At 48.0% G+C, this 23953-nt stretch overlaps 8 protein-coding genes across 8 annotated transcripts; 1 reads left to right on the top strand and 7 right to left on the bottom strand.

Moving 5' to 3' along the window:
* Positions 1–221: 221 nt before the first annotated feature.
* Positions 222–2029, bottom strand: BO94DRAFT_571789 (uncharacterized protein). Its single transcript, XM_025614887.1, has 5 exons — positions 1544–2029; positions 1449–1496; positions 1366–1398; positions 989–1312; positions 222–942 (listed from the first exon to the last, which is right to left on the bottom strand). The coding sequence occupies exons 1-5, from the start codon at positions 1673–1675 to the stop codon at positions 430–432; spliced, it is 1050 nt and encodes a 349-aa protein (XP_025471948.1). The 5' UTR covers positions 1676–2029; the 3' UTR covers positions 222–429.
* A 1534-nt stretch (positions 2030–3563) lies between these two features.
* BO94DRAFT_542443 (uncharacterized protein) lies at positions 3564–3875 on the top strand (the record flags this gene model as incomplete). The annotated part of the gene is made up of 1 exon (XM_025613093.1): positions 3564–3875. The coding sequence occupies one exon, from the start codon at positions 3564–3566 to the stop codon at positions 3873–3875; it is 312 nt and encodes a 103-aa protein (XP_025471947.1).
* Positions 3876–7977: 4102 nt separating this feature from the next.
* Positions 7978–8454, bottom strand: BO94DRAFT_542442 (uncharacterized protein; the record flags this gene model as incomplete). The annotated part of the gene is made up of 1 exon (XM_025613092.1): positions 7978–8454. One exon carries the CDS (start codon positions 8452–8454, stop codon positions 7978–7980), a length of 477 nt encoding a protein of 158 aa, XP_025471946.1.
* A 2630-nt stretch (positions 8455–11084) lies between these two features.
* BO94DRAFT_562846 (ketopantoate reductase family protein) lies at positions 11085–12139 on the bottom strand (the record flags this gene model as incomplete). Its single annotated transcript, XM_025614316.1, has 2 exons — positions 11085–11503; positions 11614–12139. 2 exons carry the CDS (start codon positions 12137–12139, stop codon positions 11085–11087), a joined length of 945 nt encoding a protein of 314 aa, XP_025471945.1.
* Positions 12140–12440: 301 nt separating this feature from the next.
* BO94DRAFT_571787 (uncharacterized protein) lies at positions 12441–15856 on the bottom strand. Its single transcript, XM_025614886.1, has 6 exons — positions 15740–15856; positions 15554–15674; positions 15360–15488; positions 14959–15301; positions 14369–14462; positions 12441–14306 (listed from the first exon to the last, which is right to left on the bottom strand). The coding sequence occupies exons 1-6, from the start codon at positions 15805–15807 to the stop codon at positions 12755–12757; spliced, it is 2307 nt and encodes a 768-aa protein (XP_025471944.1). The 5' UTR covers positions 15808–15856; the 3' UTR covers positions 12441–12754.
* A 380-nt stretch (positions 15857–16236) lies between these two features.
* Positions 16237–19469, bottom strand: BO94DRAFT_508212 (NRPS-like enzyme; the record flags this gene model as incomplete). The annotated part of the gene is made up of 3 exons (XM_025609653.1): positions 16237–17352; positions 17400–19142; positions 19188–19469. The coding sequence occupies 3 exons, from the start codon at positions 19467–19469 to the stop codon at positions 16237–16239; spliced, it is 3141 nt and encodes a 1046-aa protein (XP_025471943.1).
* A 116-nt stretch (positions 19470–19585) lies between these two features.
* On the bottom strand, positions 19586–22154 carry BO94DRAFT_483776 (Zn(II)2Cys6 transcription factor; the record flags this gene model as incomplete). Its single annotated transcript, XM_025608935.1, has 4 exons — positions 19586–20391; positions 20440–21274; positions 21332–22018; positions 22069–22154. The coding sequence occupies 4 exons, from the start codon at positions 22152–22154 to the stop codon at positions 19864–19866; spliced, it is 2136 nt and encodes a 711-aa protein (XP_025471942.1). The 3' UTR covers positions 19586–19863.
* Positions 22155–22521: 367 nt separating this feature from the next.
* On the bottom strand, positions 22522–23834 carry BO94DRAFT_606344 (enolase C-terminal domain-like protein; the record flags this gene model as incomplete). Its single annotated transcript, XM_025616516.1, has 4 exons — positions 22522–23269; positions 23326–23437; positions 23500–23609; positions 23659–23834. 4 exons carry the CDS (start codon positions 23832–23834, stop codon positions 22522–22524), a joined length of 1146 nt encoding a protein of 381 aa, XP_025471941.1.
* Between the last annotated feature and the right edge of the window lie 119 nt (positions 23835–23953).

Below are 23953 nucleotides of genomic sequence, written 5' to 3'. Positions count from 1 at the left end.
AGGAACTAGGATTTAGGATCTGGGATGGTTGGTGATGGTGATGGTGTGGGGATGTTAGATGCGCTGTCAATATGCAGGTCAATTTTGAATGGTAGTGCAAGGGTTTGGTGCTGAAGGACGCTTTATATAGACAATTTAGGGGGGGTTGAGTGGAGTAAGAAGATTGCAAGGATACTGATGAGATGTAGGAGCAAATGTGTGTAGTTTTGTGGATTTGTTAAGTGGACATAGCAGGCTTGGAGCTGGTTGATAAGATTATGTGTATGTTTATGCAGTACTAGTATGCTTCGCTTCGCGATCCCCTTCATACTGCGTGTATTGCAAAGCCGTGGACCTGTCAGACACAAGCTCCAGAGCTTGACCGACAACGCCGACGATGTTCAAATCAATTACAAAAAGAAAACAAGCAGCCATGATCATAATTAGGAATCAACTCATCCGCGAAGTCAACTCTCTAACTCTCGCACACGTTTCACACTTGTTTTGACTCCGAGCGATAATCAGCTTCTTTTCCAGAACATCGATCTGATCCGATAGTATCTGGTTCGCGGACCGTTGCTGAGTCATCTCATCGGTATGTCTGTTCTCATCTTGTTGGAGGCGACGGATTGTTTGGAGGTGTTTTCTAACGTCTTCTTGCAGAGCCGCGATTTTGTCCTCTTTACCCTCGTTTAGCTGTTTGAGGGTGTCGACCTCCTCCTGTAAAGCAGATGCCACTCTCTCTGCGTCCCGAATCTTGAAATCCATAATCCTGTAGTCCCGAGTCGCCGAGTTCATGATTTGCACCCATACTGGTGGTGGTGGGAGTGCGTGGCTGGATACCTTGCTAGAAGTGCTGTGGTTGTCACTCGGGTTGATCTTTTGCTCTGTTCTCACTACACCGAGAGGCTTTGGGTTCTCAATGGTTGGACTTGCAGCAGGGACTACTTTTGTTGGGGCCACCTGCATGGGTCAGTATATCTCAATTCACGGGTTAGGTGCTATTCACCTTGGGGGATTTGGGATCAGTAGTTTCTTCCTCTTGATGGACATCATTGTTTGCGGCCTCTTCACCAGGAGCGGTCTCGATTGCAGGAGTACTTTTTTCTCGGTGACTGGTCGTCGGTTCCTGAGGCGTTTCCTCATCGGAATCACTCTCTGAACCCGAGCTAGAGGATTCATCATCCGATGATGCACTGTCATCTGTTTCTTCCACGAGACTCTTCTCAAAAGGAATATCGGTGGTTCTTTTGGTCTGCTTCCACGGCTGGTCATCCTGGGTGTCAGACAATGGGCGCTTAACCACTCTTCCATGTATCTTGGGTGTATCGGTCTGAATTTGACTCATTAGCTGTCATGAACACAGACAGGAGTCGCTATACGTACCATGTCTGATTTTTTCTTTTCCAGACTCATGATCTGTCCAGCCGTCAGTTACACTTAGCTCTGAACTCAAAAGTAAAACATACCGAATAAGCCTTCTGAAGAGCATTAAGACTCCTATTCGGAAAGAATTGCTACTAGTATTAGTACAACACAAACCAAGCCGACCTTAATCAAATACCTCGTGAAACCTCCCCCACGGTAGCGTAGAATGCTGAGATCGCAAAAACCACAAATGCTGTCTCTCGTCTTCCGTCCAGCGACCACTGGTCTTGACGGCTCGTCTTCTGCTTCTTCGTGGAACGATCGGCATGACGGTGTGGATGCTGTAAGCCAGACAATGTATTTATAGGACGTGGATGAAGTAGCAGGCAGAAGTCAGGGCGTACAGCAGGGATTCAAGTCGTTTGGGAGAGATGGTTCTTGAATTCAAAGTCTGGAACGGGTGCGGGCTGGAGATTGCAACAAGGCTGAATCAACAAAAATGGGCTCGAGCAATGGACTAGTCGAAGTGAAAGTTAAGAGGGGTAACCAAAGTAGAGTGTTAGTGCAACGGTGTGATAACAAGACGTGGTTCAATAGGTGGGCTGTGAAAGTACCCAATGTTATACCCCCTGGGATTCACGTCAGTGGTAACACGGTAAACAATAAACAAAACAAAGAAGTGGTATCTTTCAAGTGCTTATCTCAGTTTACCGGGTTAATTGGGGGGGACGGAAATAGGTGTTCGTATTTATTCTGTCAACTTTTTTTGTTTTGAGTGATACAAACACACTAGCATGTGCTATGAAGTGCAGCAACGCGTCGTCAGCCTCGTGCTGGTCTGTCAATGGACAGGTTACCATCCCTGTTCCTGTTAAATGAATCCAAGACTAGACTGCATAAGCGTGGTAAATAGACTTCTTGTGTGCAGTAGGCTGGTTTGATAGGTCAAAATTACCGCTAAGTCGTATTCAGGGGTTGCCAGGTGTTTTCAAACTCGCTGCTACCTGAACAGGTCACTCGTGGCTAGCATCAAACTCTGAACTTTTGATTGCTGGAATTAAGGTAAAGTGACCGAAAACCATGAGCGGGTTGGTTTTTTCTTAAGCGTATGCTATTTGTATACCATACGGCTGATCAGGATGTAAAGTTTAGCGGAAATGGTAAAACTAGATTCACTGTATGTAGCTGTGTTACTTCTCCTGATATTGTGTCGCTTGTCATCCTAAGAACACCCAAATAATTGCATTGTCCGACATTCCAGAAAACGTCCTCTTGCAGTGGTTGAGTGGCCATATTGGTGCCCAAGGCAGCCACCTAGTACATGTCCCGATATGTTTATTTTCAAAACCATGTCGCGCCAAGATTAATGGAATTCTTGTTTTGCATGTCTCCCACTGTAAGATGAATCTCTATGTTTTTATAGAAGCTCGATCAACATGCTTTTATCTAAAGAGTGCACCTTCAAAGGTCAAGTTATCTGAATCAAAATTACTACGAACTTGGGAGGTCAAAGCATTTTAGCCGTATCGATCAAGAATAAGCGCAAATCTGTACGATCGGAATGCAGGATTCCAGAGCGATGTCACCTGACTGCTTGCTTTTTCCCTGACAATGTTGACGGATCTCTAAAAATAACCAGGATTATATTATATGACACATCAATTCCTGACCGCTATGTTGGCGAATCCATATCTTGTATCTCAAATGTGATGTATCATCTTTAGGATGCAGGGATTTTGATTTGCAGTATACAGGTGCAATGCAAGTAATTCAGGGTATAGCATTGCTTACGGCCCTACAGTCAGCTGTCTATATCTACAATGATGTCCACTATTCACTAAAATGACATGGCTGATCTCTGGAACTATCCAGCCCAGGAAAGATTTCTCCGAGGATAACCTCGACTGAAAACATGATAAAAAGCACGATTAACTGGAAGCCCTTGTCACAGCCAGATTGATCTAGCTTGGGATATCTTCTTTTGACTGGGGGATCATCTGTCACCTACAAGGACCTCCGTGAAATTGATAATAAATATTGATCATTTCTATACATTCATATCTCTCTATATCATGCTTATAGTTAATATAGTGACCGACCAGACATGACTATACCCTCCCATGACTCTGCCGAAACAAGCCTGTCCGTTACATCTACCTGGATATCCCATATGTTCTCATCATATACCTCAAATATCGCAGCAACTCCTTTTCGCAATGACCGATGGATCCGACAAACCCAACGACCAGTCCACTACCCAGCCTGATCTTGAACAGCAGTCCAATCATCCAGCCTCACCAAATCACATCATTCACCCCAACAAGCCACTGAACAACTCTGTTCACAACACCCAATATGTCAACAGCCATCGCACCTACCCTGAACCTGACCAGTCATTCTCACCCCAACCCACAATGCCACCAACCCGTATCATCAATGACAGCTATAGCAAGACAACACTTCCAACACAGCCATCACACCCTCACTCAAATGCCTCGAAAACCAAACACCATAGAGAGTTCCAATAAGACGGGCAAGAACCACCACCCCATGGCGACAAGAAAAGCCATGTATCCCGACATTGAATCGACGTCGACATGAGTAACAACCCTAATATGCTGTTGTTATAGCTCCTGCTCTTGGTATTTCCGGGACACCTCTCCCCTCTAAGCCACAGACAAGCATGCACCCTGGCCATGTGCGTGGTGTCATTCGATCAGCTCTTTAAATAAGTGCCTTCGCTCGCATTTTAGCAGCATCTCTTCCTCGAAGCTATGCCGAAACCAGGTGCCTTGTTGAGTCAAGTCAATCAAGGTGACATCCTTGCATCAAGCCAAACAAAGTAATGTGGTCTCAGTCGTGGATATACCCGATAAGACGATTATGTGACCCCTGGTCGCGGGGTTGGCAGCCTTGTGAGCAACTAGAATAGCTCATCTCATAACTAGCAATCCACGGCCACCAGTTTGGATCAGCAGATTTCTTATAAATGGCTGCATGATCGGAGGATGGGTCAAGGATTCGTTGGTCGTACACATGTGGATCTGATCCTTGGTATCCCGTTTTCTGTGGGTGTTGGAATAGGTGTTTCCCCTTTAAGATGACTGGTGGATTTGCAGACAATGCGTTTGGGATGGTAATTTCCCACGCAGTGAGTGGGTTGGGTGTGTGTACTCCATATTTCGGGGGGGTTGTTATAGGCAGGAATGCCTGGAGTTGTTGGTATATAAGTTCGGGTTTTTCCTTCTGAGTCTCGAGATCATATTATTCTTTCTGTTTTCTTTTCTTCATGGGTATAGTTGTTGAGTCGGCTGGGAGGACCTGGGATGAATGAGTGTGATGGTGGTGAAGAAGGGTCTATGAACAGGTGGATTAAGGCCTTTATATAAACGTAGCTGCGCCTTGTATCACCCAGGTTTCGTGGATAGTTCCTACACTCGAGAGGTAGAATCCGTAGACATTTCCCGAACAATCGGAGTGTGTAGTGGGTTTTACCTGGTGTGGGTAGGTAGTATCCTATGTAAGAATATCATAAGGAGAAAGCCTGGTAACGATCGGTATGTTTCATTATTAAGTTACTTACTCAGTCCTTAGGTGTCTAATTTCTGGAAGAACATACAAAACGTATAAGCATAGCATCTCCGGTAAATTGATACCAACCACGCACCAAACCTCAATCTATATTCAGAGTGCTTCACCTTATCATGCTACTTTAGCCTCAATCTCAACAGGAATAGATAGTGGCCAATCCTCAATCATGAAAATATCCGAAACCACTTCAGGACCAGCTCTGATGCTTCCACCCCTTCTGTATTCGCATCCACGGAGATTTCACGGGATGAAGCAAAGCTAAATACTGAAGAATACTGCGCAACACCTTCAAGTAAGCTTGGAATATTTCGGAGGAGTTGGTTCATGTCCATTTAAGCTGTTGAATGAGGAAAAATATGACAGTTTCGATGGGATTCAGCTGATGCGTCTGTATGTGTTTAGAATGTAGATTTAAGAATTGAAAGTACCCCGTTTTTAATGGTAATATATTCTGAAGACATTGATTCAGCACTATGAATCCGACGTCTTTTGGTGACTCTTCAATTGAAGAGATGCAGATGGTCTCACTCTACCGTTCTCTCATCCAGAAATATGATTAAATCGTCTGGTATAAATTCTCAGGCTGTTTGCCGCATTCCATATAGTACGCTGGATATAGGCCCGTTTTGTATTAGACATAGAAAGGAGTGGTAAACGTGTGTAGTGTTCAGTTAAGTACAAAGTTATTCCCCGAAGCTGGTTTCACAGTCGAAGACAGCCTACGTCGGAGTCACGTCGGCCTTGCCCGCTACACTGTTGTTCGTGTCAATAGGAAGACACGGCAGACATTGTAGATGTCTGTAGACAAGTACGATGGAATTTATCATGTCAGTGTTGGGAGATCTGGTTGCGATAAAGCCATCATCCTATTAGATATAGATTTGGACAGTTTATGTTGCTGATGAAGTCTTGTGAATGTAGCTTGGTTGTCATAATATGCAGAATGTTTCCAATGGCTGCATGTACGATGAAAAAGACAACACAGCGATATGACGCATCTGTGATCAGCGGAATGTTTTGTTAGTATTATCTGGATTATACTTCGTCCACGATCAGCTCTCGCCACAGGAAATAGCATAACCCCTGTTTCATTCGTATGATCGTAAAACTCTGCTTTTTCAACCACTATTTCGGGAAAGTAAGTCATTCGTCTTTATCCTCCCCCATGCATTTCGGTTATAACCAATAACAGCGGGACCGGAGGTCTGGTGCAGGGTCTTGAGCGTTTTCCCAGCGAAGCTTGAGCCGTAACAAAAGGAGCCATAATTTATCGAAGACTGCCTCGTCGGAATCAGTGGAAATTGTTGAGATAAGGAATGTCTCCTTGCTTTTGAGAACGTGTGATAGTATGTCATAGTCTTATGACACGGTCTGATTATATGCGCGAAGCATAGATTTCGGATCCCTGGTGGTCCGATAAGACGTATAAATTGCCCACTGTGGGGGGGGTGATGACACAGCGGTATGTTAAAAATGCAGTTCCGCTTAATATAATCATGTTAAATATCATATTTCCTAGGGTAGAAGGACTAGATAACTGTGAGCATATTTGACGAGATCAGGGATATGTAAATGTGTTCTAGAAGCAAGACCAGAATGGACAAGCTGCCGAGTGAGCAAGTCAGGTAGTATAGAGCATTATCCTTCATTTCTCACTGAATAAACCCATACCCGAGATTGTTATTCGGGATATATCTGTTGATGTTCGTCCATATTGCATCGAATGAGTTTTCCTGCAACATGTCCAGTACCGCAGATTGTATCCTAATGTCGATCGATGTCTCACCAATGACCTTGGTCCATTTTAGGAATGTCTCTTGGAAAGCACAAACCAGCAGCATCAGACCTGTTGGCTGCAGCGTTGCCGACCACGTGCAGAAAACCAGAAAATGATCCTTCCGGGTTCAAGGCATGTGCCATACGCCAGATAGACTGCCACATCGAAGGGGATTAGGCTCAGCAGATGCAGCACACTGCAGTCGACGCTTTCTGTCGCCTGAGAACTTGACGTCAATGGAGTCAATCTTCATGCGGTATCTCTCCCGACAATGACCTCCACTTCCTCCATTATGGGATCCCATTTTAATCAGATGGTTCTTTCCTCTGTGTATTTACCTCATCAGTTACCAGCACAACCATAAGGCGCTCGTGCATTTGCAATCTCAGTGACTTTGTAACAGCCCGATTAGCTGCACGCGTTACCCAGCATTTTGCTATTGCGAAACTCTATCCCAGTCCCCTTCGTAGATCGACTTTGCTTTAGGCTGGTAAACTCTGTGGCAAGTTTCTAGAGGAATGTCGATGTTATTCAGTTGTGTATTCTTGAAGAACAGACGCGCATGGCGATTCTTTCTCGCGTGTTTCAATACCAAGATAACACAGCCAGCGGTTTGGTACGCGTTATCCCTCATGATGGAACAGAAGGCTGGAAACGACAGATAGCCCTGGGCGGTCTCTTGGATACGGTTCTTCGTACCATTGCTGGACATTCAGTAAGCAGAATACGCTTAAAGCATCTAATCAGCAAGAAACTTGACCTTGGGGCTATCCACAGAGACTGCTGTTTGAGCCACAAAGCATTCATATATTCATACAGAATGATTCATGACAAGATATATCACTACCAGCTTGCCAGTCCTTGCAAACGATTCTGCTGTTAAACCGAGACATAAGTTTGAAATGAAAGTATTCATCAAGACGTGTAGATCTCTCTTCGGTCTGTTGCAGTTTTCTACCGCTTGGTACACGCTGGAATCAAAGATATTGTGGACCACGGCCTTCTTTTACTCTTGACAGACCTTCTCAAATGCGCTGCACCAGTCAACTAGCATTTCAGGAGGGTAACGATCAACCAGATCGGCATCAGAACCATCTTGTATACCACCAGTAGGCTGGTCAAAGATATTCCAAGGTTCTGTCCTTGCTGCTGATCAGAGCATCTTAATGATCAACGTGAATTTGAATGCCTTGATAAACACTTTCTCCAGATTCATAGCTCTCCCATCTCTCAGCACGCATAGTTGGCTTGAGTAGTCTAATTCACTGTGCATAAATGGATGCAAGAGATGATGACATCTTTGTTGTATCGTGCATGGCACAGCTGAAAGTGTTATCCAATACTCTGTTTACTACGCTTTTTTGTTTTGCTGTGCTGTGCATAGCACATTTATTAATATCGTCAGGAGTGTCTTTGCTGTGGCACATCTTGCCAATGTTGTCTGGATCGGTCTGAAATGCGGTAATTGAAGATAAAAAGGTCTGCGCTGTCCAACTCGTAGGCAGCGTCCGTTTGCTTGTTCGGTATCCGCTTTCGACATGGCCATACTCATGGCATGTACATGCCAAAAATACCTTTGAAGGTTGAGCCCTGGTGAGTTGACCTGATACGATAGAAAGATAAGCACCACGTGCTTGCTCGATCATTGCTTTGTACGTTGATAGTTGCCTTACGTTTCTTGTGTCCATGCCGCTGTGGACCATCGCCACATCAAGTTTGGCCTCATAAAGCACAGCCATGACGTATATTTCCTCACCAGGGAAGTTAACCACAACGGTTTTTCTTCATCAAAGCATACTTTATCGCGTAGGTAAGCGATCATCAAGCTCATCGTTGCGGAACCTGTAAGTAAATTGACTAAACACCCTGATTCAACAGAGGAGAGTGTTCTGACCCAGACTATACCATTGCTGCTGCGCAAGCAAACAATCCTGCTATTCAGATAATTCGAATCGTACGTCAAGGTGCGACAATAGTAACAAAGTCTCGCCTTTTTCACACCAGGATCCATGTCGGATACATTGCCGTTGTGACTAACATCGTATAAGAGTAGATGTAAGTGGTTGACTTGGTTGATCAGGAGGGCATGGGTTAGTGCATCCATCACCTGTTTCACATCGGGGAAATTTGCATCGCTTTTTATCAAATGGCCTAATTTCTCTGACCGCAGTGGGCAATCGACGTCTTTGGTTTATACCCAAGTGTTGTTTGTCGAAATCAGGAATGTTCATGTAGCTGGATTGGCACTCCAATAGCTTGAATAGTCCTGTTTTGCACATTCCACTGTCTAACCGAGATGGTAAACATCGTATATGAGATACAGACCATCCATGTTCTATCTCCTATTGTCCAAATATGATAGATCGATCTTTTTAATCGGTAAAGAAAACAATTCAGGCCTCTGAGCAGCCGACAAATCGTTTCTCAGTGAACGTCTTGACTTGCTTCGTTCTCTTCCGAATATGTCAACATGTGGTATTCCTTTTTCTCAGGCAACCAACAAGTAGAATAATATCAACTGTATACCTGTGTCATCCCAACGTTAATATTGAGCTATGTCATGTTTCCATCTCAGGGATAGATCTGTGCTTTCTCCCAACACTTGCAAATCCCTATATAGAAGGGTTAAGAATCCATCCACATGCATAAATCACCCGTTGAGCTTGGATAATCGGGCAAGAGAGGAGACATATTTCAGGCCGGTGTTCCAAGGGTGGTTTGTCTTCCGGTCGTTTAACCGAGTGACCTACCTGATTGACCCCCTCCCTATAAAAGAATATAACCAGGGAATTCGAATCATGGATAGTGCGGTAACAGATATCCTGAGTCCAAAGCACCCCTAGCATCAACATATTAGCTTCTCCAATATGAACATCCCAACACCATACCACGTTAATCATAGTTGACTATAATAGTTTCTGTCACGAGATCATAAACCACCACACTGTCCGATTCATCAAACAGCAAATACCACCAACCCCCTCAACTTTCATCAGAACATACCAGCCCCGGTATTGAAAATAGGTTCCATCGCTCGAAACCCGTCGTGATGAGGGCGACGAGTATAATTTTAAACCCCTGATGTTACGTTATAAAAAGCCTTGAACGACTCGCTGAACCAATAGGCCTACTAGGAGTCATAATTGTCGCCTTTAATGATGTACTGATGCGCTTTATAGGAGAGATGGCTTCGTTGGTGGTTCGTCTGCCCTGGGATTTATTAAGACTAATGATGGATGTATAAGGGTTAGGTATTGTGCGGTGCTAATTCCGGGTTTTGGTGGATAATAAAGTCTTTTATTTTTGTTAGGAGATGGAGGATGTAAATGGTATGGAAAATTCCCTCTTGCGTTCAGCATCAACAGGTATATATGGGAATTGTAATTGGTAGGTTCGGTGGTTATCCTGTTGGTGTTCTTGGGATTTGGATTGAGGCTTGTAGATAAATAGTATAGATAGACGTGGTGGTATTGGTGTTGGGTTTCTGAATGGTTTTTGCATAGACAGATTTAGTGACTTGACTGCTGCATTAATTGTGGGTGGTAATTAGGGTTGTATGTCATATGTCAAAGATATTTAGTATAGATGATTAGGAGAAGAGGAAGAAGATGAGGAAGAAGGGGATGCAGGGATTATATATCCATCCAGGAAACTATATTGAATATGTTCAAGTATCTTCACCACCCAGAAACCACTGTAGATAGGTAATATCCATTATTTATTAACTCTTCATAATGACTTTACGAGTACCAAATATATTACTACATTGCTAATTACCATAGGCAGTAGTAGTTGGGCAATTGAATATATCGTCATATGAATATAACCATCACCACCCATTGATATTTTACAAGGCAGTTGATGAATCCAACATCAGCTACTAAATATTAAATTAACCCTCGAGATACAGATTACTATTCCCTAGATTTGTCAACCCGAACCATGGAACGCACCACACCCATGCTCTATCTCCGATCGGGAGGAAATTCCCCCAATCCAGCGAGATTAAGTCTCCGATGTGTTCGATAAAGTGCTGACGGTGTGAGTTAATCCCGGTTTATAAGTGTTTCATGAATTTAAGGAAGTCTCTAGCATACATTCAATTTCTTATTACTCGATAGTAGTAGTATTAGATCTAATGATTATAATAGAGCTTGAAGATGATATCTCTTAATCTGATAATAGACGATCTTGAATATGTAATACTTCATAGTGGTGAGCATTCTAATTTTCTACACGGGATTTACCCCGCCCTCGGACGTATCCCTAAATTCCGCGCTCAGATATTGTACCTGCCCGATGGCCACTATAGCCCCTTCTACAACACACACACCCTCATACCTGTTCCATCTTACCACCCCCAGAACATCTACTCAGACCCTCTCCTCAAAACCTGCTCCATCAGCCCTTCATTAACTCCCACCTCCACCTCCACCTCCCTCCCCCTCCTCACCCAATACCCATTAATAAACCTCACCTCCGTCTCCCGTCCATTCCTCAAATCCACCACCATCGAACAAACCGTCTCTCTCGTTTTCTCCAGAATCCCATTCACCGTGTCCTCCAACCTATCCACCGAAAACCGTTCCTCGACGCCAGGAATCCCCTGTAGCTCAGGCAAACGCAGCACGATATTGGATATCTCGGAGAGGATGGAACGTCGGAGATGGGGAAAGTTGAATAAAATAGCGTTTTTGGAATCGTGGAGCGCGCACACGGGGTTGCAGAAGGCGTTGACGGAGAGTTTTTCGAGTTGGATTTGCAGGAGAGCGGTGTAGGGGTATGATTCTGCGGTGAGGAGGGGGGAGAGGGGAGGGTTTGGAGCATGTAGTCTTTATTGGTGGTGGTGGGTGTGGTGGAGGAAGGGGATTGGGATGGGACAGCGCCGAGGGATATACTCGATGCACCTGTGTGAGTTGCGTTGAATGGAGAGGTGAGGGTCACGCCGTGGGAGATTACCCCCGTGATGTAGTTTGGTCTGGTCTCTGGGTCAGGGAAGAGGTGTTCGTTGACGTCGTCGATCATGCCGCAGCCGTTTTGGAGGAAGAGGATTGTGGAGGAGGAGGTGAGACGGGGTTTGAGGGATCGGAGGGCTGAGATGGCTTGGGTGGCTTTGACGGTGAGGATGAGGTGGGTTATTGTGGTGTTGGTTTCGATGAAGGAGGTGGTGATAGAGGAGGGGGAAGGAGTGTGCCATGTGCCTGTCGGGTGGTAGATTTCGACATCGTAGTTGTCGTGGGCGATGGATTTCCCGTCGAGGGTGGTGAGGGTAATTTGGCGGTTGTTTCGGAGGTAGTACTCGTAGAGGGACTGGCGATGGAGAAGCAGAGTGACTGCTGGGGGATTGGGAATGTCTTTGAGCCCGTGGGCTGTAAAGGTGCCGATGCTGCCGAGGCCGAGGACGTGGATCCGGGGAGATGCCATGGCGTGGTAGCGCCGCGTAAGGGGTCGAAGGGTTGAATTTAGGTGTCTGTAGATTGTCCACATGGTTGCTTCTGCTGTTATGCTGGCATGCTGGATTTTGTATTGTTGGGATTGGGTGTGCGCCCTACGCCCTACGCTGCAGACTTTGCCATTGCGCCCTATGTCGCGCCCACGCCCTTTGACTGCTATTCCTTTGCCACGATGTGATTATACAGGCAATGGTGAAGGAAAATAGGAAGAGAGTATTACAGGTGACACAATTCTCCTGCTTACGCTGAACTTCAAATCCAGCTGCTAATCACTTCACCGTGTCTGCAGTCCTTCCCTCCGTTCAACAATCCATCCAACACCGATCCTCGGTCTACTCAAAGCCGAAATTGGATAAACTTATAATCTTATACAGCATCAAGCATCTAATAAATATAACGATGCCGCCCGTGATGCCCAATCGTCCATACATCCCAACCCCCGTGTCGTCTCTCGGCCGCATCCTGTACGCATCGAATTTTACAAAATCCGCAACGGTAACATCAAAGTTACTGAAGCTGGTGAAACACAATTGAAGGGTACGCTTGTGTGGAGCAAGGCATGTCGCGCTACAGGTCCCCTGACGATTCAGGGCAGTGAACCGGTGTTGTCACGATGCAGTCCCCTGAACGCAGACATCCACTCCGGATTATCCGCAATGGTCTGATTCCACGTGTCCTCCGAGTCATACAGCAGACGTCGCGACTCCTGCTGGAACATCTCGTCGCTCGGAATTACCCCCTTCTTCATTTGTTCCTGCGCAAACCGACTCAGATGCAGCGTGAGCACCTGGGTAAACGAACTGAGCTGCTCCGGGGCCACGCCGGGCGCAATAGTCTGCAGTGGCGGGGGCATGGGAGCTACAGGCGTCGCTATCGAATTGGCCTCTTTCTCAGTTGAGTCCCAGCGTGCTCTGGAGGAAATCTGTGCAAAGTGATCTTGGGCATCACGGTTCGTAGCGGAAAAAGGAATGACGCTGTGGGATTCCGACCCGATCAGGTACGGAGGCAAGGCATTCACCACTTGGGCTGCAAAGTCCGGGGGAAACTCGTGCTCGCCTCGCCAGTCTGCCATCGTCGACCCAGTCCGAAAGTGCTCCGCCAGATGATCGACCCGTTGCTCCCAGGTATTCAGTGCCTGATCGCAGATGCCACAGCGGGACGAAATAGCAGATTGCCCAATTTTCCAATCATCGATATCTGGCGACGTGACGTTATGTACCAGCCGCAGATGCTGGACGAGGTGGTCTTTGCGGCGAAAGGAACGGCGAGTGCCCGACTCGCTTTCGCAGGCATCAGCTGCGTGCTCGAAGAGATGATCCGCGTCTGGATCGGTAGCACCACAGAACGCACAGAGTACTTCTTGCGCCGTAGAGGATTGTATCGTTGCTCCAAACGGAGCACAGTACCACGCTTCTAATGTCACATGAAGAGACTTTTCATGTCTTGCCCAGTCGTACTTGCTTTTGAATCGATCGCAGCAAAAGGTACAGCAGTATCTCCGCTCCTCCTTGACTCGGTGGCGCCGTTGTGGGTTCCTTTTTGCTCGTATCCGGTGTCGACGCCCTTGGACGGCCAATTGGTCCTGAGCAGACGAGCTAGAGCGTGCGGATTGCTGGGAGTCTCTAGAGGATGCACTGGATTCACCGCTGGTCGTCGAGGCCGCTCGTCTATATTGACGAAATGCATTGCTGCGTGATCCATGCTGGGTTGGTGCAGCTTTCAACGCATCTATGATGTCTGGAATCAAAGCAGATTCCTCTTCTGGTGGAGAATTGCGCCATCGTTCCATAGGATCAAGGGTTGCATTGGGGATAACAATCGGACTAGCACGTCTTTGATTTCGTGTCAGGTAACGACTTCTACGTCGTGGAAGCTGGCGAGGCAGAGTCACAGGGTCAGCGGGGTAGTTGCCAAGGTCGTTCAGTATTTTATGCTGTTCCTGGAAATTGAATGTGGCAATTGGCGAGTCCTGGAAGTCCAGATCATTCAGGAGCCAATCTGATATCGGCGGGTTTCCAGGTTCCTCGTCAGACGGTAGGTTGTAGGTCGTAGAAAGTAGTAGTTGAGGATCCAAAGGTTCTGCAAAGCTGGACTGGCGGACTCTGAGCAGAGCCGGATCGATTGATTCCGAATCATGGCTGGTAACTAATGGAAGTGAGCATGAATCATTTCAACCCCGTAGCGGTTCTCTCGCCTGTACCGTGGTTGGAATCGCCCATGGCAGACTTCGGTCGCCTCCTCGCATTCGGCCTTGCTGCTTTGCAGAAACGTCCTGATGGATGTCATGTGGAAGACTGGAAATGCAGACAAGTCAGGTGGCGCTTTAGAGGATTACATAACGTTGAAGTTTATTACATAATTGTTTCTTACCTACTATGATCAAAACCATGTATGGAGTCAATAAACTGAAACTTGACTGCCAAGGCTGACCTTATCAGAAAATAACGACCTGCCACCTGCATAACTTAGAGGGCTTCATCACCATTCATGATATAAAACATCCAGTATCCTCTCCCACATGGCAGATCTCCAAAATACATACACAACCAATCTGAACAACACTAATACCCCCCCGAAGACCTCACCCCCCCATCCTCCCCATTCGCAACCCTCAACTCCCCCAACATCCCACCCCGAATAACATTCACATCCGTCGTAATCGAAATCATATCAAACCCCTGTTCCGCACGTCTCCGTGAATCCACCCCATCGGTACCTTAACACACATCATTAGCCACACCATCAACCACCCATCCATACCTCCTCCAGGATCCTCCAGGATCAACTTACAAAAAATAGCAGCCACCTTCCCCGCCTTCTTCGCAGCAGCCAAGATCCGAGCAATAGCAGCCTCATGCTCCTCCCCTCCACGAGTCACACCCATCTGCTTGGCAAGATCAAAAGGTCCAATGAACAACACATCAATCCCATCCACAGCAGCGATCTTCTCCACATTTTCCACACCAGACCGCGATTCGATCTGAACACATACCGTCACGCCATCGTTGATCTTATCGTCGTAGTCGGGGCCCGGGTTGACGTCTCGCATCGAGTGAGGCGCGAACATGGGTCCGTACCCGCGGGTCCCGACGGGTGGGTATTTGGTGTATTTGACGATGTTGGCGGCGTCGGCCTATAACCCCATTAACATTATGCACAATGGGTATCAAGTGAGTGGGAGATAGGTATACCTCAGTATGACACATCGGCGTCATAATCCCATGCGCGCCCGCATCCAACGCCCGCTTAATCATCCATTCCTCTGCATAAGGGACACGGATAATCGGGCTGGCGTTTTCGGAGCCGATGGCGTTGTTTAACTACCCCGTCCATTACTTTCAGCACACTTCTCCCTATCATCACAATGCAGCTAGGGAAAACAAACGTCATAATAATGATAATCCGAAATCAATCCATGTTCAGCATCAACCAACACCCAGCTAAACTTCGTCGATGATCCGGATGCCCCGTGGAGGATTGTTTTGGCGACGGCGGAGCTGGGAAGCCTGCATTACATCACAGGTGTTGTTTAGTGGGGTTGGTAGGAATTGTGGCAATGCAATTGACTTACGTGAGCCAGAAGCCGAATGCGACCGAGGAGGCCTGGAAGCTGGTACGAATGGGAGTAGTGATGGACATGGTTGTTTGTTTTCTTGCTGGGTGGTAGGAGGGGAAAGAAGGAATTGGGGAACTTAACAGCTTGTTTTCATTGCGGGGAAAACGGGGTGGGGATGGTCGGGTTTCGGGGAAAAGAGGCCCGGAATCGGGGTCGGAAAAGGGTCGGAGGATGTCCGAGTGGGTGGGCGGGAAATCCTCTTGTTATCCGGATAACTGATGCGAAGATTGTTGTATTTCGTATTGTACAACATGATTATATTTCTTCTGTTTTTATGGGGGTGGTAGGTCTCGCTGCGACCATCTAGAGCTCAGAGATATCCGGCTGGCTTACTTACGGTCATAGGAAATCGGTAGGATGGATCAATGCAATAATTCACTATCTCGGCTATCGCTTGTCATGTAAAAGAATCGCAGACTATGATAATTCCCACCCAAAAAAGAGGAAAGAAATCACCACACTAGTGCCCATGCATCTACATACTTCTTAATCAACCCATTATCAATCAGATCCACACCCCCTCTTAGCGAACGGCTCGCTGCTTCTGTTTTCTCCATCGCAAAAGACAATCCCGAGCGACCAGGAGCATCGTTATCATATTTGTCTGCAAAAAAGTCCAGCAACTTGACCGATGGATTCTTCTGCGGATCCTGCTCAGACTCCCGCAGCCGCTGCACCCACTGTCTCTGGGGAAGGGTCTCGAACTTCAATCCCGCCTCGCGCAGAGCAGGCAACAGATCTTCCGTCCATCGGAAGGTTCTGGAGTTTTGTACATTGTACACCACATCAGGGTCTGAAACAAGGCGCTTTGCGGTATCACTCGGCAGGATCCCGCTCAGCTCCAGCACGGCATTCGCGACCACATCCACAGGGAGCCATGACGGCGTCTCATCCAAAGCCGGCAATACTCCCAGCGTCTTGGCGGTTTGAAGCAGCAGTGGAATCGCTTCCGTTGGGTTCCACTTTCCAGTCACGGTGTCGCCCACAATCTGCCCCAGTCGCAGAACCTTGGCAACCATCCCGGTTGTCTTGGCTGCTGCATGGACAATTCGCTCCGCAACTAGCTTGGATCGGGCATATCCCATGTTTTGAGCATGTGCAAGCTCGGGAATGGGCCCTTCGCTGATAGTTGCTGGGAGAGGCGTGGCAGCTGCGGCGGAGATTGAAGAGCAAAAGTAGAATTCGGCAGGAGACGGTCGTTCACTCGACAGACAGAGATTGATGAGATTTCGAATACCTCTGATATGTTGTTGTTCGAAGCTGCAAACACCCACGGTAAAGTTCACGGCCCAGGCGGAGTGGATCACATGTGTCAGGGAGCCCCGTAGTTCAGCAATGGTTGCTGACGGCAGGCCGAGATCTTCGTTGCCGAGCACCGAAGGGAAGGCGGCAATCTTGTACGCGTTGACAATGGGTAGACATCGTGAACATAAACTCGATAGAACGCGGTCTAACGCGTTGGGTACAGAGCTCGCACGTACAAGGCAGAATACCTTCTTCACCGAGGATTGCTGCAGAAGTCGTGAGAGGATGTATACCCCCAAAGAGCCAGTAGTGCCCGTGAGAAGCTAGAGATGTTAACATAGATTATAGTAGCGGATCGGCTAGTACTTACGACAACTTGCTCACTAGCTGGCCTGTTGACAAACGTCGAGTATTGTGTGATCAACCGAGACATGGCGTCTAACTCATCCTCCGAATCCCAGGCCTCTCCTGTCCGTGCTGCATACAAATGTGCGGCCAGCTTTCTGATTGTTCCGCAGTCAAAGATGACATTGTGTGCGAGGGTGGCAGATCCAACGTCAATTTGCGACTGGAGGATAGCACGCGCCTTGATGGCCTGCAAGCTGTCTACACCAGCCTCAAACAGATCTGTGCCGACCTTAATATCAGACAATCCAAGGTCAGTACGGAACAGATCCAGCAGAAAATGTTCCAGCTCAGGCAGTTCCAAAGCGCGGCGATTCTCATTGCTTTCAGCTCCAGTTTCGAGGCGCGTGTACGCCGCTTCAATCAAATCACTAAACTCCATATAGCAGCGGTTGCGAATCATGGTTCCCTTGTCGGTCATTGGATAAGACTGGCTGTGGTCCAAGATGATGACCATATTCCGCGATATTTGACTGAACGCCTCTGAATTTTGATTCGCTGCAGCAATGTCTGGCCAGATACGATCCAGAATCTCGTCAGATGAGAGACTGTGGCATGCCAAACTGGGCACCACGATCAAGCCCGGAATGGGCTTGGAAACCCCAAACACGAGGTTATCTTGTACGTAGACACTCTGTCGGATACGATGTTCGATCGGCACTGGGAGAACTTTCTCCCCATTGATCAGAGTGACTCGGTCGTCAATGCGTCCTAGATACTTCCAGGCATTAGGTATCGTAGGGTGCTTGAGGAAGGTATCCCGCGTGTGGAAAGAATTTGGAGGGTCGTCTGAATTGGAACTGACTTTGGATCGGAGACCATCGAGAACAATGCATTCATAAGAATTATCTTCAAGAGGTTTCCATCTCAAGAATAGCTCAACAGACTGCAGTGGCCGAAGATAATTCCAGGCTTTGTCTTTCAGGGGTCGCGCAGATGTCATCAATTGCCCAAGCTCGGTCGCTCCGTAGTGGCTGATCAATCGGACTCCAGCATTCACTAGCCGATCACCAAGATCATCCGGGCAGCTGCTCCCTCCAAAGAGGACCTGCTGGCACCTGGCTAGCTCATGGGTTCCTCCTTCGGTCTCACACAGCAGCTTCAAGACGTATGGCACGCCATGAAAACTCTCCGGGGCCGTGACCTTCATCGCTTCCAACACGTTATTCCCGGTCAGTGGAAGATTAGCGTTGTAGATGGATATACGCTTTCGTTTGAAAAGGGAGCGGAAGAAGGTGGAGAGGCCGTGGTTGTGGAATAGTGGCAATGTCAGTAGCGCTCGATAGCCTTTGCTCGTACTGTAGTTGGAGATGCAAGCACCATGGGTCTGGAAGATTGGTTTGGGAAGGCCGGTAGAGCCAGACGAATGGATGATAAAAGCCCACTTCTGACTCTCTTGCGCTGTTCCATCTCGTGCAGTATTTGGTTGCCACACTTCTTCGGAATAGTTCGCAAATTCTGGAATTGCAAATGCAGCTACTGAAGACTTCCCCATCATCTGTCCGACTGCTTTGGCATTGCCCTGGGCATGCACAATATTGGTACAGTTGGTGCGTTCGAGAAGATTGATATAAGCCTCAGTGCTCAGACGGGTCGACAATAACAAAACAGCATAGCCCATGCGGGACAATGCAAATAGTGACACAATATAATCGAGGTTGGAGGGTCCGAGGATAGAGACAACGCGGTTCTCGGTCGGGTGGGCGAACTAATGACCTTAGCATATTGATCGCCTACAACTTGTGATAGTTACCTCTGCAAGGCCGGCCTTCTTGTATTGTTTGACAGCACCATTGGCGAATCTGTCCAGATCGCGCGGGGTGTAGTAAACGTAATCGGTGACTCCATGCGCACTCTGTGGGTAGCCCACGAGGGGCTCATCGGGTGCGTCCCGCACGAGACTTCTCAAGACATCGTCAATGGTGTAGTAGGCGTAAGATTCCTCCGCTGGTGGGCTTGGGGGCAGCCTGTGGACGATCTCTGCTTTGCTGTCTCCTTTGAGAAGCGCGGACTCGAGGGTACATGCATGTAACATGATAGAGGATATCGCTGTCACAGCACGTGCGGATTGGATGGGTATATTGCAGATGAAAGACACTTCAAAATGTATGATAGAAACATGGATCGGGGTCATGGACTAAAATGTAAGTCCCCGGGGCCTTGTCCACGCGTAATGGGCATATCGGATACATCCCTCAATCCAGCGCTTATCCGACCATGTTCTTTTCCGGGCTCGGAAGGGAGCCACTCGGATAACGTGCCCGCAGGGAGTTGGAGCCGGAAATGGTGCACCCCAGACACGGCTGGTTTTATGCGCTAGAAATTAGTTTGACAGATGTGGCAGGGATGCTCATGATGCAGGAAGAACGGAATTCCAAGAAGTTCTGTCGCGAATCTATGGTCGCTAGTAAAGGATAATGCTTAGTCGCTCAGCTCCCGTCGTGGCAAAACAGGTAGTCTAATTCCCCCATCCCCGCTAGGGCCAAGGAGTCGAGTCCTTCCCAATCTGTCAGTCCAGATAAACCAGGCATGTTAAAGCTATCATCGGATCCATCTACCCATGAGGGATTAGACTCCATCACGGGGGGCACCATGAGGTTGCCACCGTGCAATTCCCCGGTTATTTCCATACTGCGACTTAACCCCTCAAAGTCGTTTAGTCGGACGCCTTCCTGGTGCCCCAGGGCCGCAGTCACCTGATCTCCGATGGCATCTGGTGCTTGATGGTTGTCATTTAGATTCAGTGTCATCCGAGCCTCTTGGCGAAGCTCCTCGAGAACAACAATGTAGCGCTGCACAAAGGAAGACTGAAATGCACAGCTGGAAAGGTCTCGTTGCGCGCACTCCCCGATTTGCAAATACTTGGAAATTTCCTCTGGATTTCCTTTCTGTGCAGCCAGCTGCATGACTCGTAGATACAGAATCATGATTGCGGAAAATGCATAATAATGGGTGAACTGTGTCTGCATTAGTTAACTGTCAGAGATAAAATGGCCACACCGTACCCAAAATGTGCTATACATTCGACATTTTTCACAAAGTTCGCGAATAATTGTGGCAATTTTCATAGCAGCCGTTAGACATATACTGATGTAATGCTCTATGGATTCACTTGAAAAGTCACTCCGTGACCTTTCTCGATCCATAGAGGTCCCAAAGTGTCTCAGAACAAAAGGTCTATAGAGCAGAATCTGTGCGTGGTAGAATGCCAGGTTGAGCACTGTATATTGCCGTTGATACGGGAGCATCAAAAGGTCGGCATTCGAGGCGTCAAGAAAGCTAGAAAGATCCTGCCGCCAGCAGGTGAGATCGGCACCGTGTTGAGCAGCGGCTGATATTTCTGCTTGAGAGCTACCCCTGCGGATGCCGTACATGTCGTGCAGTATACGGCCAATAATGACCGACAGCTTCGCATGATATAAAGGCGCTAGCATTATACTCTGCGCAGTCGACTCTGGGGCAAGAATGTGATCTTTGAAAATTCGTGAATCATCCACAACTGTAGGAAAGTCTTGGTCGATGTCATCGTCATGGAATATCCGTGGGCGACCTAAAGCAGCACTGAGATAGTTATCCAAGCTGTATGCACACCAGAAGACACGCTTCCGAGATTCAGAATCAATATGGTCGACACCGGCACCAATTTCACGCCTCCTCACGCAGTGCAACCCGATAGTCATAGCAAGTCGAGCAGTCGTGCCGAACAAACTCCAACAATGATTGATTCGAGACTGAGACAGGAGATAGAAGCATTGGGCTAGTCGTGCCTGGACACTCGTTATACGCACTGGTCCTGTCTCGGCTGAGAGCTGTTTTTCCGAGGCTGCAAAGTATGCCGCACTAGCATCAAAGAGTTATTTCAAACTCCTATAGACCCTCTTGGTAAGACAGACGAACCTACTGATCAAAGAACGGGCTGACGACTGATCCGAGTCGGGCTGGCTTTGCTTTGCTTGAGCGAAGACCATCAAAACCACGGCTCTTTTCCCCCGCACACTGGGACTGACAACCTCGGACGCTTGCACGGCGCTGTAGAATTCCTCAACCCAGCATTCAACCTGTGATTGAATAAGAAAGCGATGTGTGGGGAAAGCAAAATCGAAATATCGCGTAAGGAGTGCATTGGCCTCGTCTCGTGGAGGCAATAGCATGAAGGTCGACTCGGCTTCTGGCAATGGAGAGTCGCCAAACGTGAATATCGGGGTATTGATAGGCAGCGCGACATATTTGTGGAGTTTTCTTTGTGCTCGCAGTAGAAATGAGAGTCCAGATGAAGGGCCAACATAGTGACCCTCCAAGTCTGTTTGGTGAGGCTCGGGAGAGGCACGAGAGAGTGGATTGTCGACCGCCTCGTTCATCTCGGCCACTTTGCCACTTTCCACAATCCGGGAATATGGCAAAGAAGGTGATCCCACCTCAACTGTAGAACCTTGTTTCTGCTGCTCATCACTTTCTTGTACAGGCTGCTGGGAGATGCGAACCTGGGGCAGCTTGCCCCTGTTGTATTCGGCTGTGTACTCGCATGTTTTACTCGTTCGAACACAACTGGCGCAAGGTAAATTCCCAGTACAGCGTAACTTCTTCCTGAACCGAGAATTAGATATTCGAAAGATGAAAGTCCAATACTGACTTACTTCTTGCAAGCATCGCAAGCGCGAGTCACTCGTACGCGTTCTTTGTGGCATCGGCGCTTGCTCGCAGGTCCATCTGGCGACTCCATTGGGACTCTTGTTTGGGAGCTGCTAGAGGGACTATCCAAAATGTGAGATCTGGGGGACCAAGCGGCTTCGCCCGTATCTGGCTCAAGTCTCTGAATCACTGTTATGAAGTGGAGATGTGGAGATGTGGAGAGCAAAGGGACTGGGAACGGGACGAAGGAGTGGGCGGGGTAAGCCACCCGTTGGTTGCCCTAGGCACAGAAGGTTGTACGAGTGCTACCATGATGCGCAGGATACTACACCGCTGCCAGAGCAGCAAATTCCATAAATGTCATGTATTTTCCAGTATAAAGAGGATTTATCATGTACAGGACCTGTCAAAATCTTTATTCGGATTCGTATTAGAAAAATGGCATTACTTTCACGACTTCACCACTCTCTCCACTCGCCATCAGGTCCTTCGAAGCATGGACTACGCCAAGCTTTGGCATTAACTGCTGCAGCTCGAATTTTGTCTTCGTCTAGTTCAATCCCCAGGCCTGGTCCCCGCAGGAGATCCAGCATACCGTCTTTCACGGTCCACACATCACTGTTCTTAATATAGGTCTCAATGTCCGCTGAACCCTGGTTGTAGTGAATACCTATGCTCATCTCTTGAATTGCAAAGTTGGCCGACACCGCGTCAACCTGGATATTCGCAGCCAAGGCGATCGGACCGAGAGGGCAATGCGGCGCCAAAGCCACGTCGTAGGCCTCGGCCATTACCGCAATACGGCGCAGCTCCGATATACCCCCTACATGGCTGATGTCGGGCTGAAGAATGCTGACGGATGCCGATTCGAGGAAGGGTTTGATATCCCAGCGAGAGTGCAATCGTTCTCCGAGGGCAATAGGGATAGGAACCAATTTGGAGAGGGCGGCAACAGACTCCGGATGTTCGGAGAGCAAAGGCTCCTCAATAAACAACGGCTCGTGTGGAGCCAACTTATGCGCCAGCTGGATTGCCATTGCTTTGTGTACCCGTCCGTGAAAGTCTACTCCTGCATCAAGGCCAAGAGACTTGACAGTCTTGAGTCGCTCCACCGATGCGTTGAGCGCCTGGGGCGAGTCCAGCCAGCCAAGGTCTTCGGTTGCGTTCATCTTGACAGCCTTGAACCCCTGAGCGATTCGACCGCGACTGAAAGACAATTATTAGGGATGTCGAGGTTGAGGTAAGAAGGTGCCAAATCTCACGCTTGTATCTCCACATCTCTAGGGCGATCCCCGCCAATCCAAGCATAAACCCGCAATCGATCACGGACCTTGCCACCCAGGAGCTCGTAGATAGGTACACCGAACCGTCGAGCTGCAGCGATGAACCGAACATTAGCCTGTGTACCTTCAGTGTATGGTCGGATTGAGTCTCACCTTTTAGGTCCCATAAGGCGATATCAATACCAGATAGGGCACTCATTAGAATCGGTCCACCCCGATAGAAGCCCATGCGATAGCCATTCTGCCAGATATGCTCAATGTCACTACTTCAAGTGAGCATGTATCCCATGATGTCCAGGGGCAAGGTCGTACTTAGCATCCATGCCATTGAATCGCTCGATAAAGGCATCGATACAGCCCTCGACTGCCTCTGTATGGCCCTCTAGTGACGCTTCACCCCAACCAACATTCCCTTGTGAATCGGTGATTTTGACAAACAGCCATCGCGGAGGCACGCGAAAGTATTCGATTTGCGTGATTGGTGCCATTGCTTGTCGACCAATCTGTGATCGGAGGATGGGGTTTCAAACCTTTTGAGACTTTGATTAATGTCATATTCAGAGTAATCAGCCACGTTGCTGTTGAAGGCGAGTGGTGAGGAACTGTT

The sequence above is a fragment of the Aspergillus sclerotioniger genome (assembly GCF_003184525.1).
Source record: "Aspergillus sclerotioniger CBS 115572 chromosome Unknown BO94scaffold_3, whole genome shotgun sequence".
In the NCBI taxonomy this organism is placed as follows: Eukaryota; Fungi; Ascomycota; class Eurotiomycetes; order Eurotiales; family Aspergillaceae; genus Aspergillus; species Aspergillus sclerotioniger.
The sequence above is the reverse complement of the archived record's forward strand: the minus strand, read 5'-3'. Positions and strand labels throughout refer to the sequence as shown.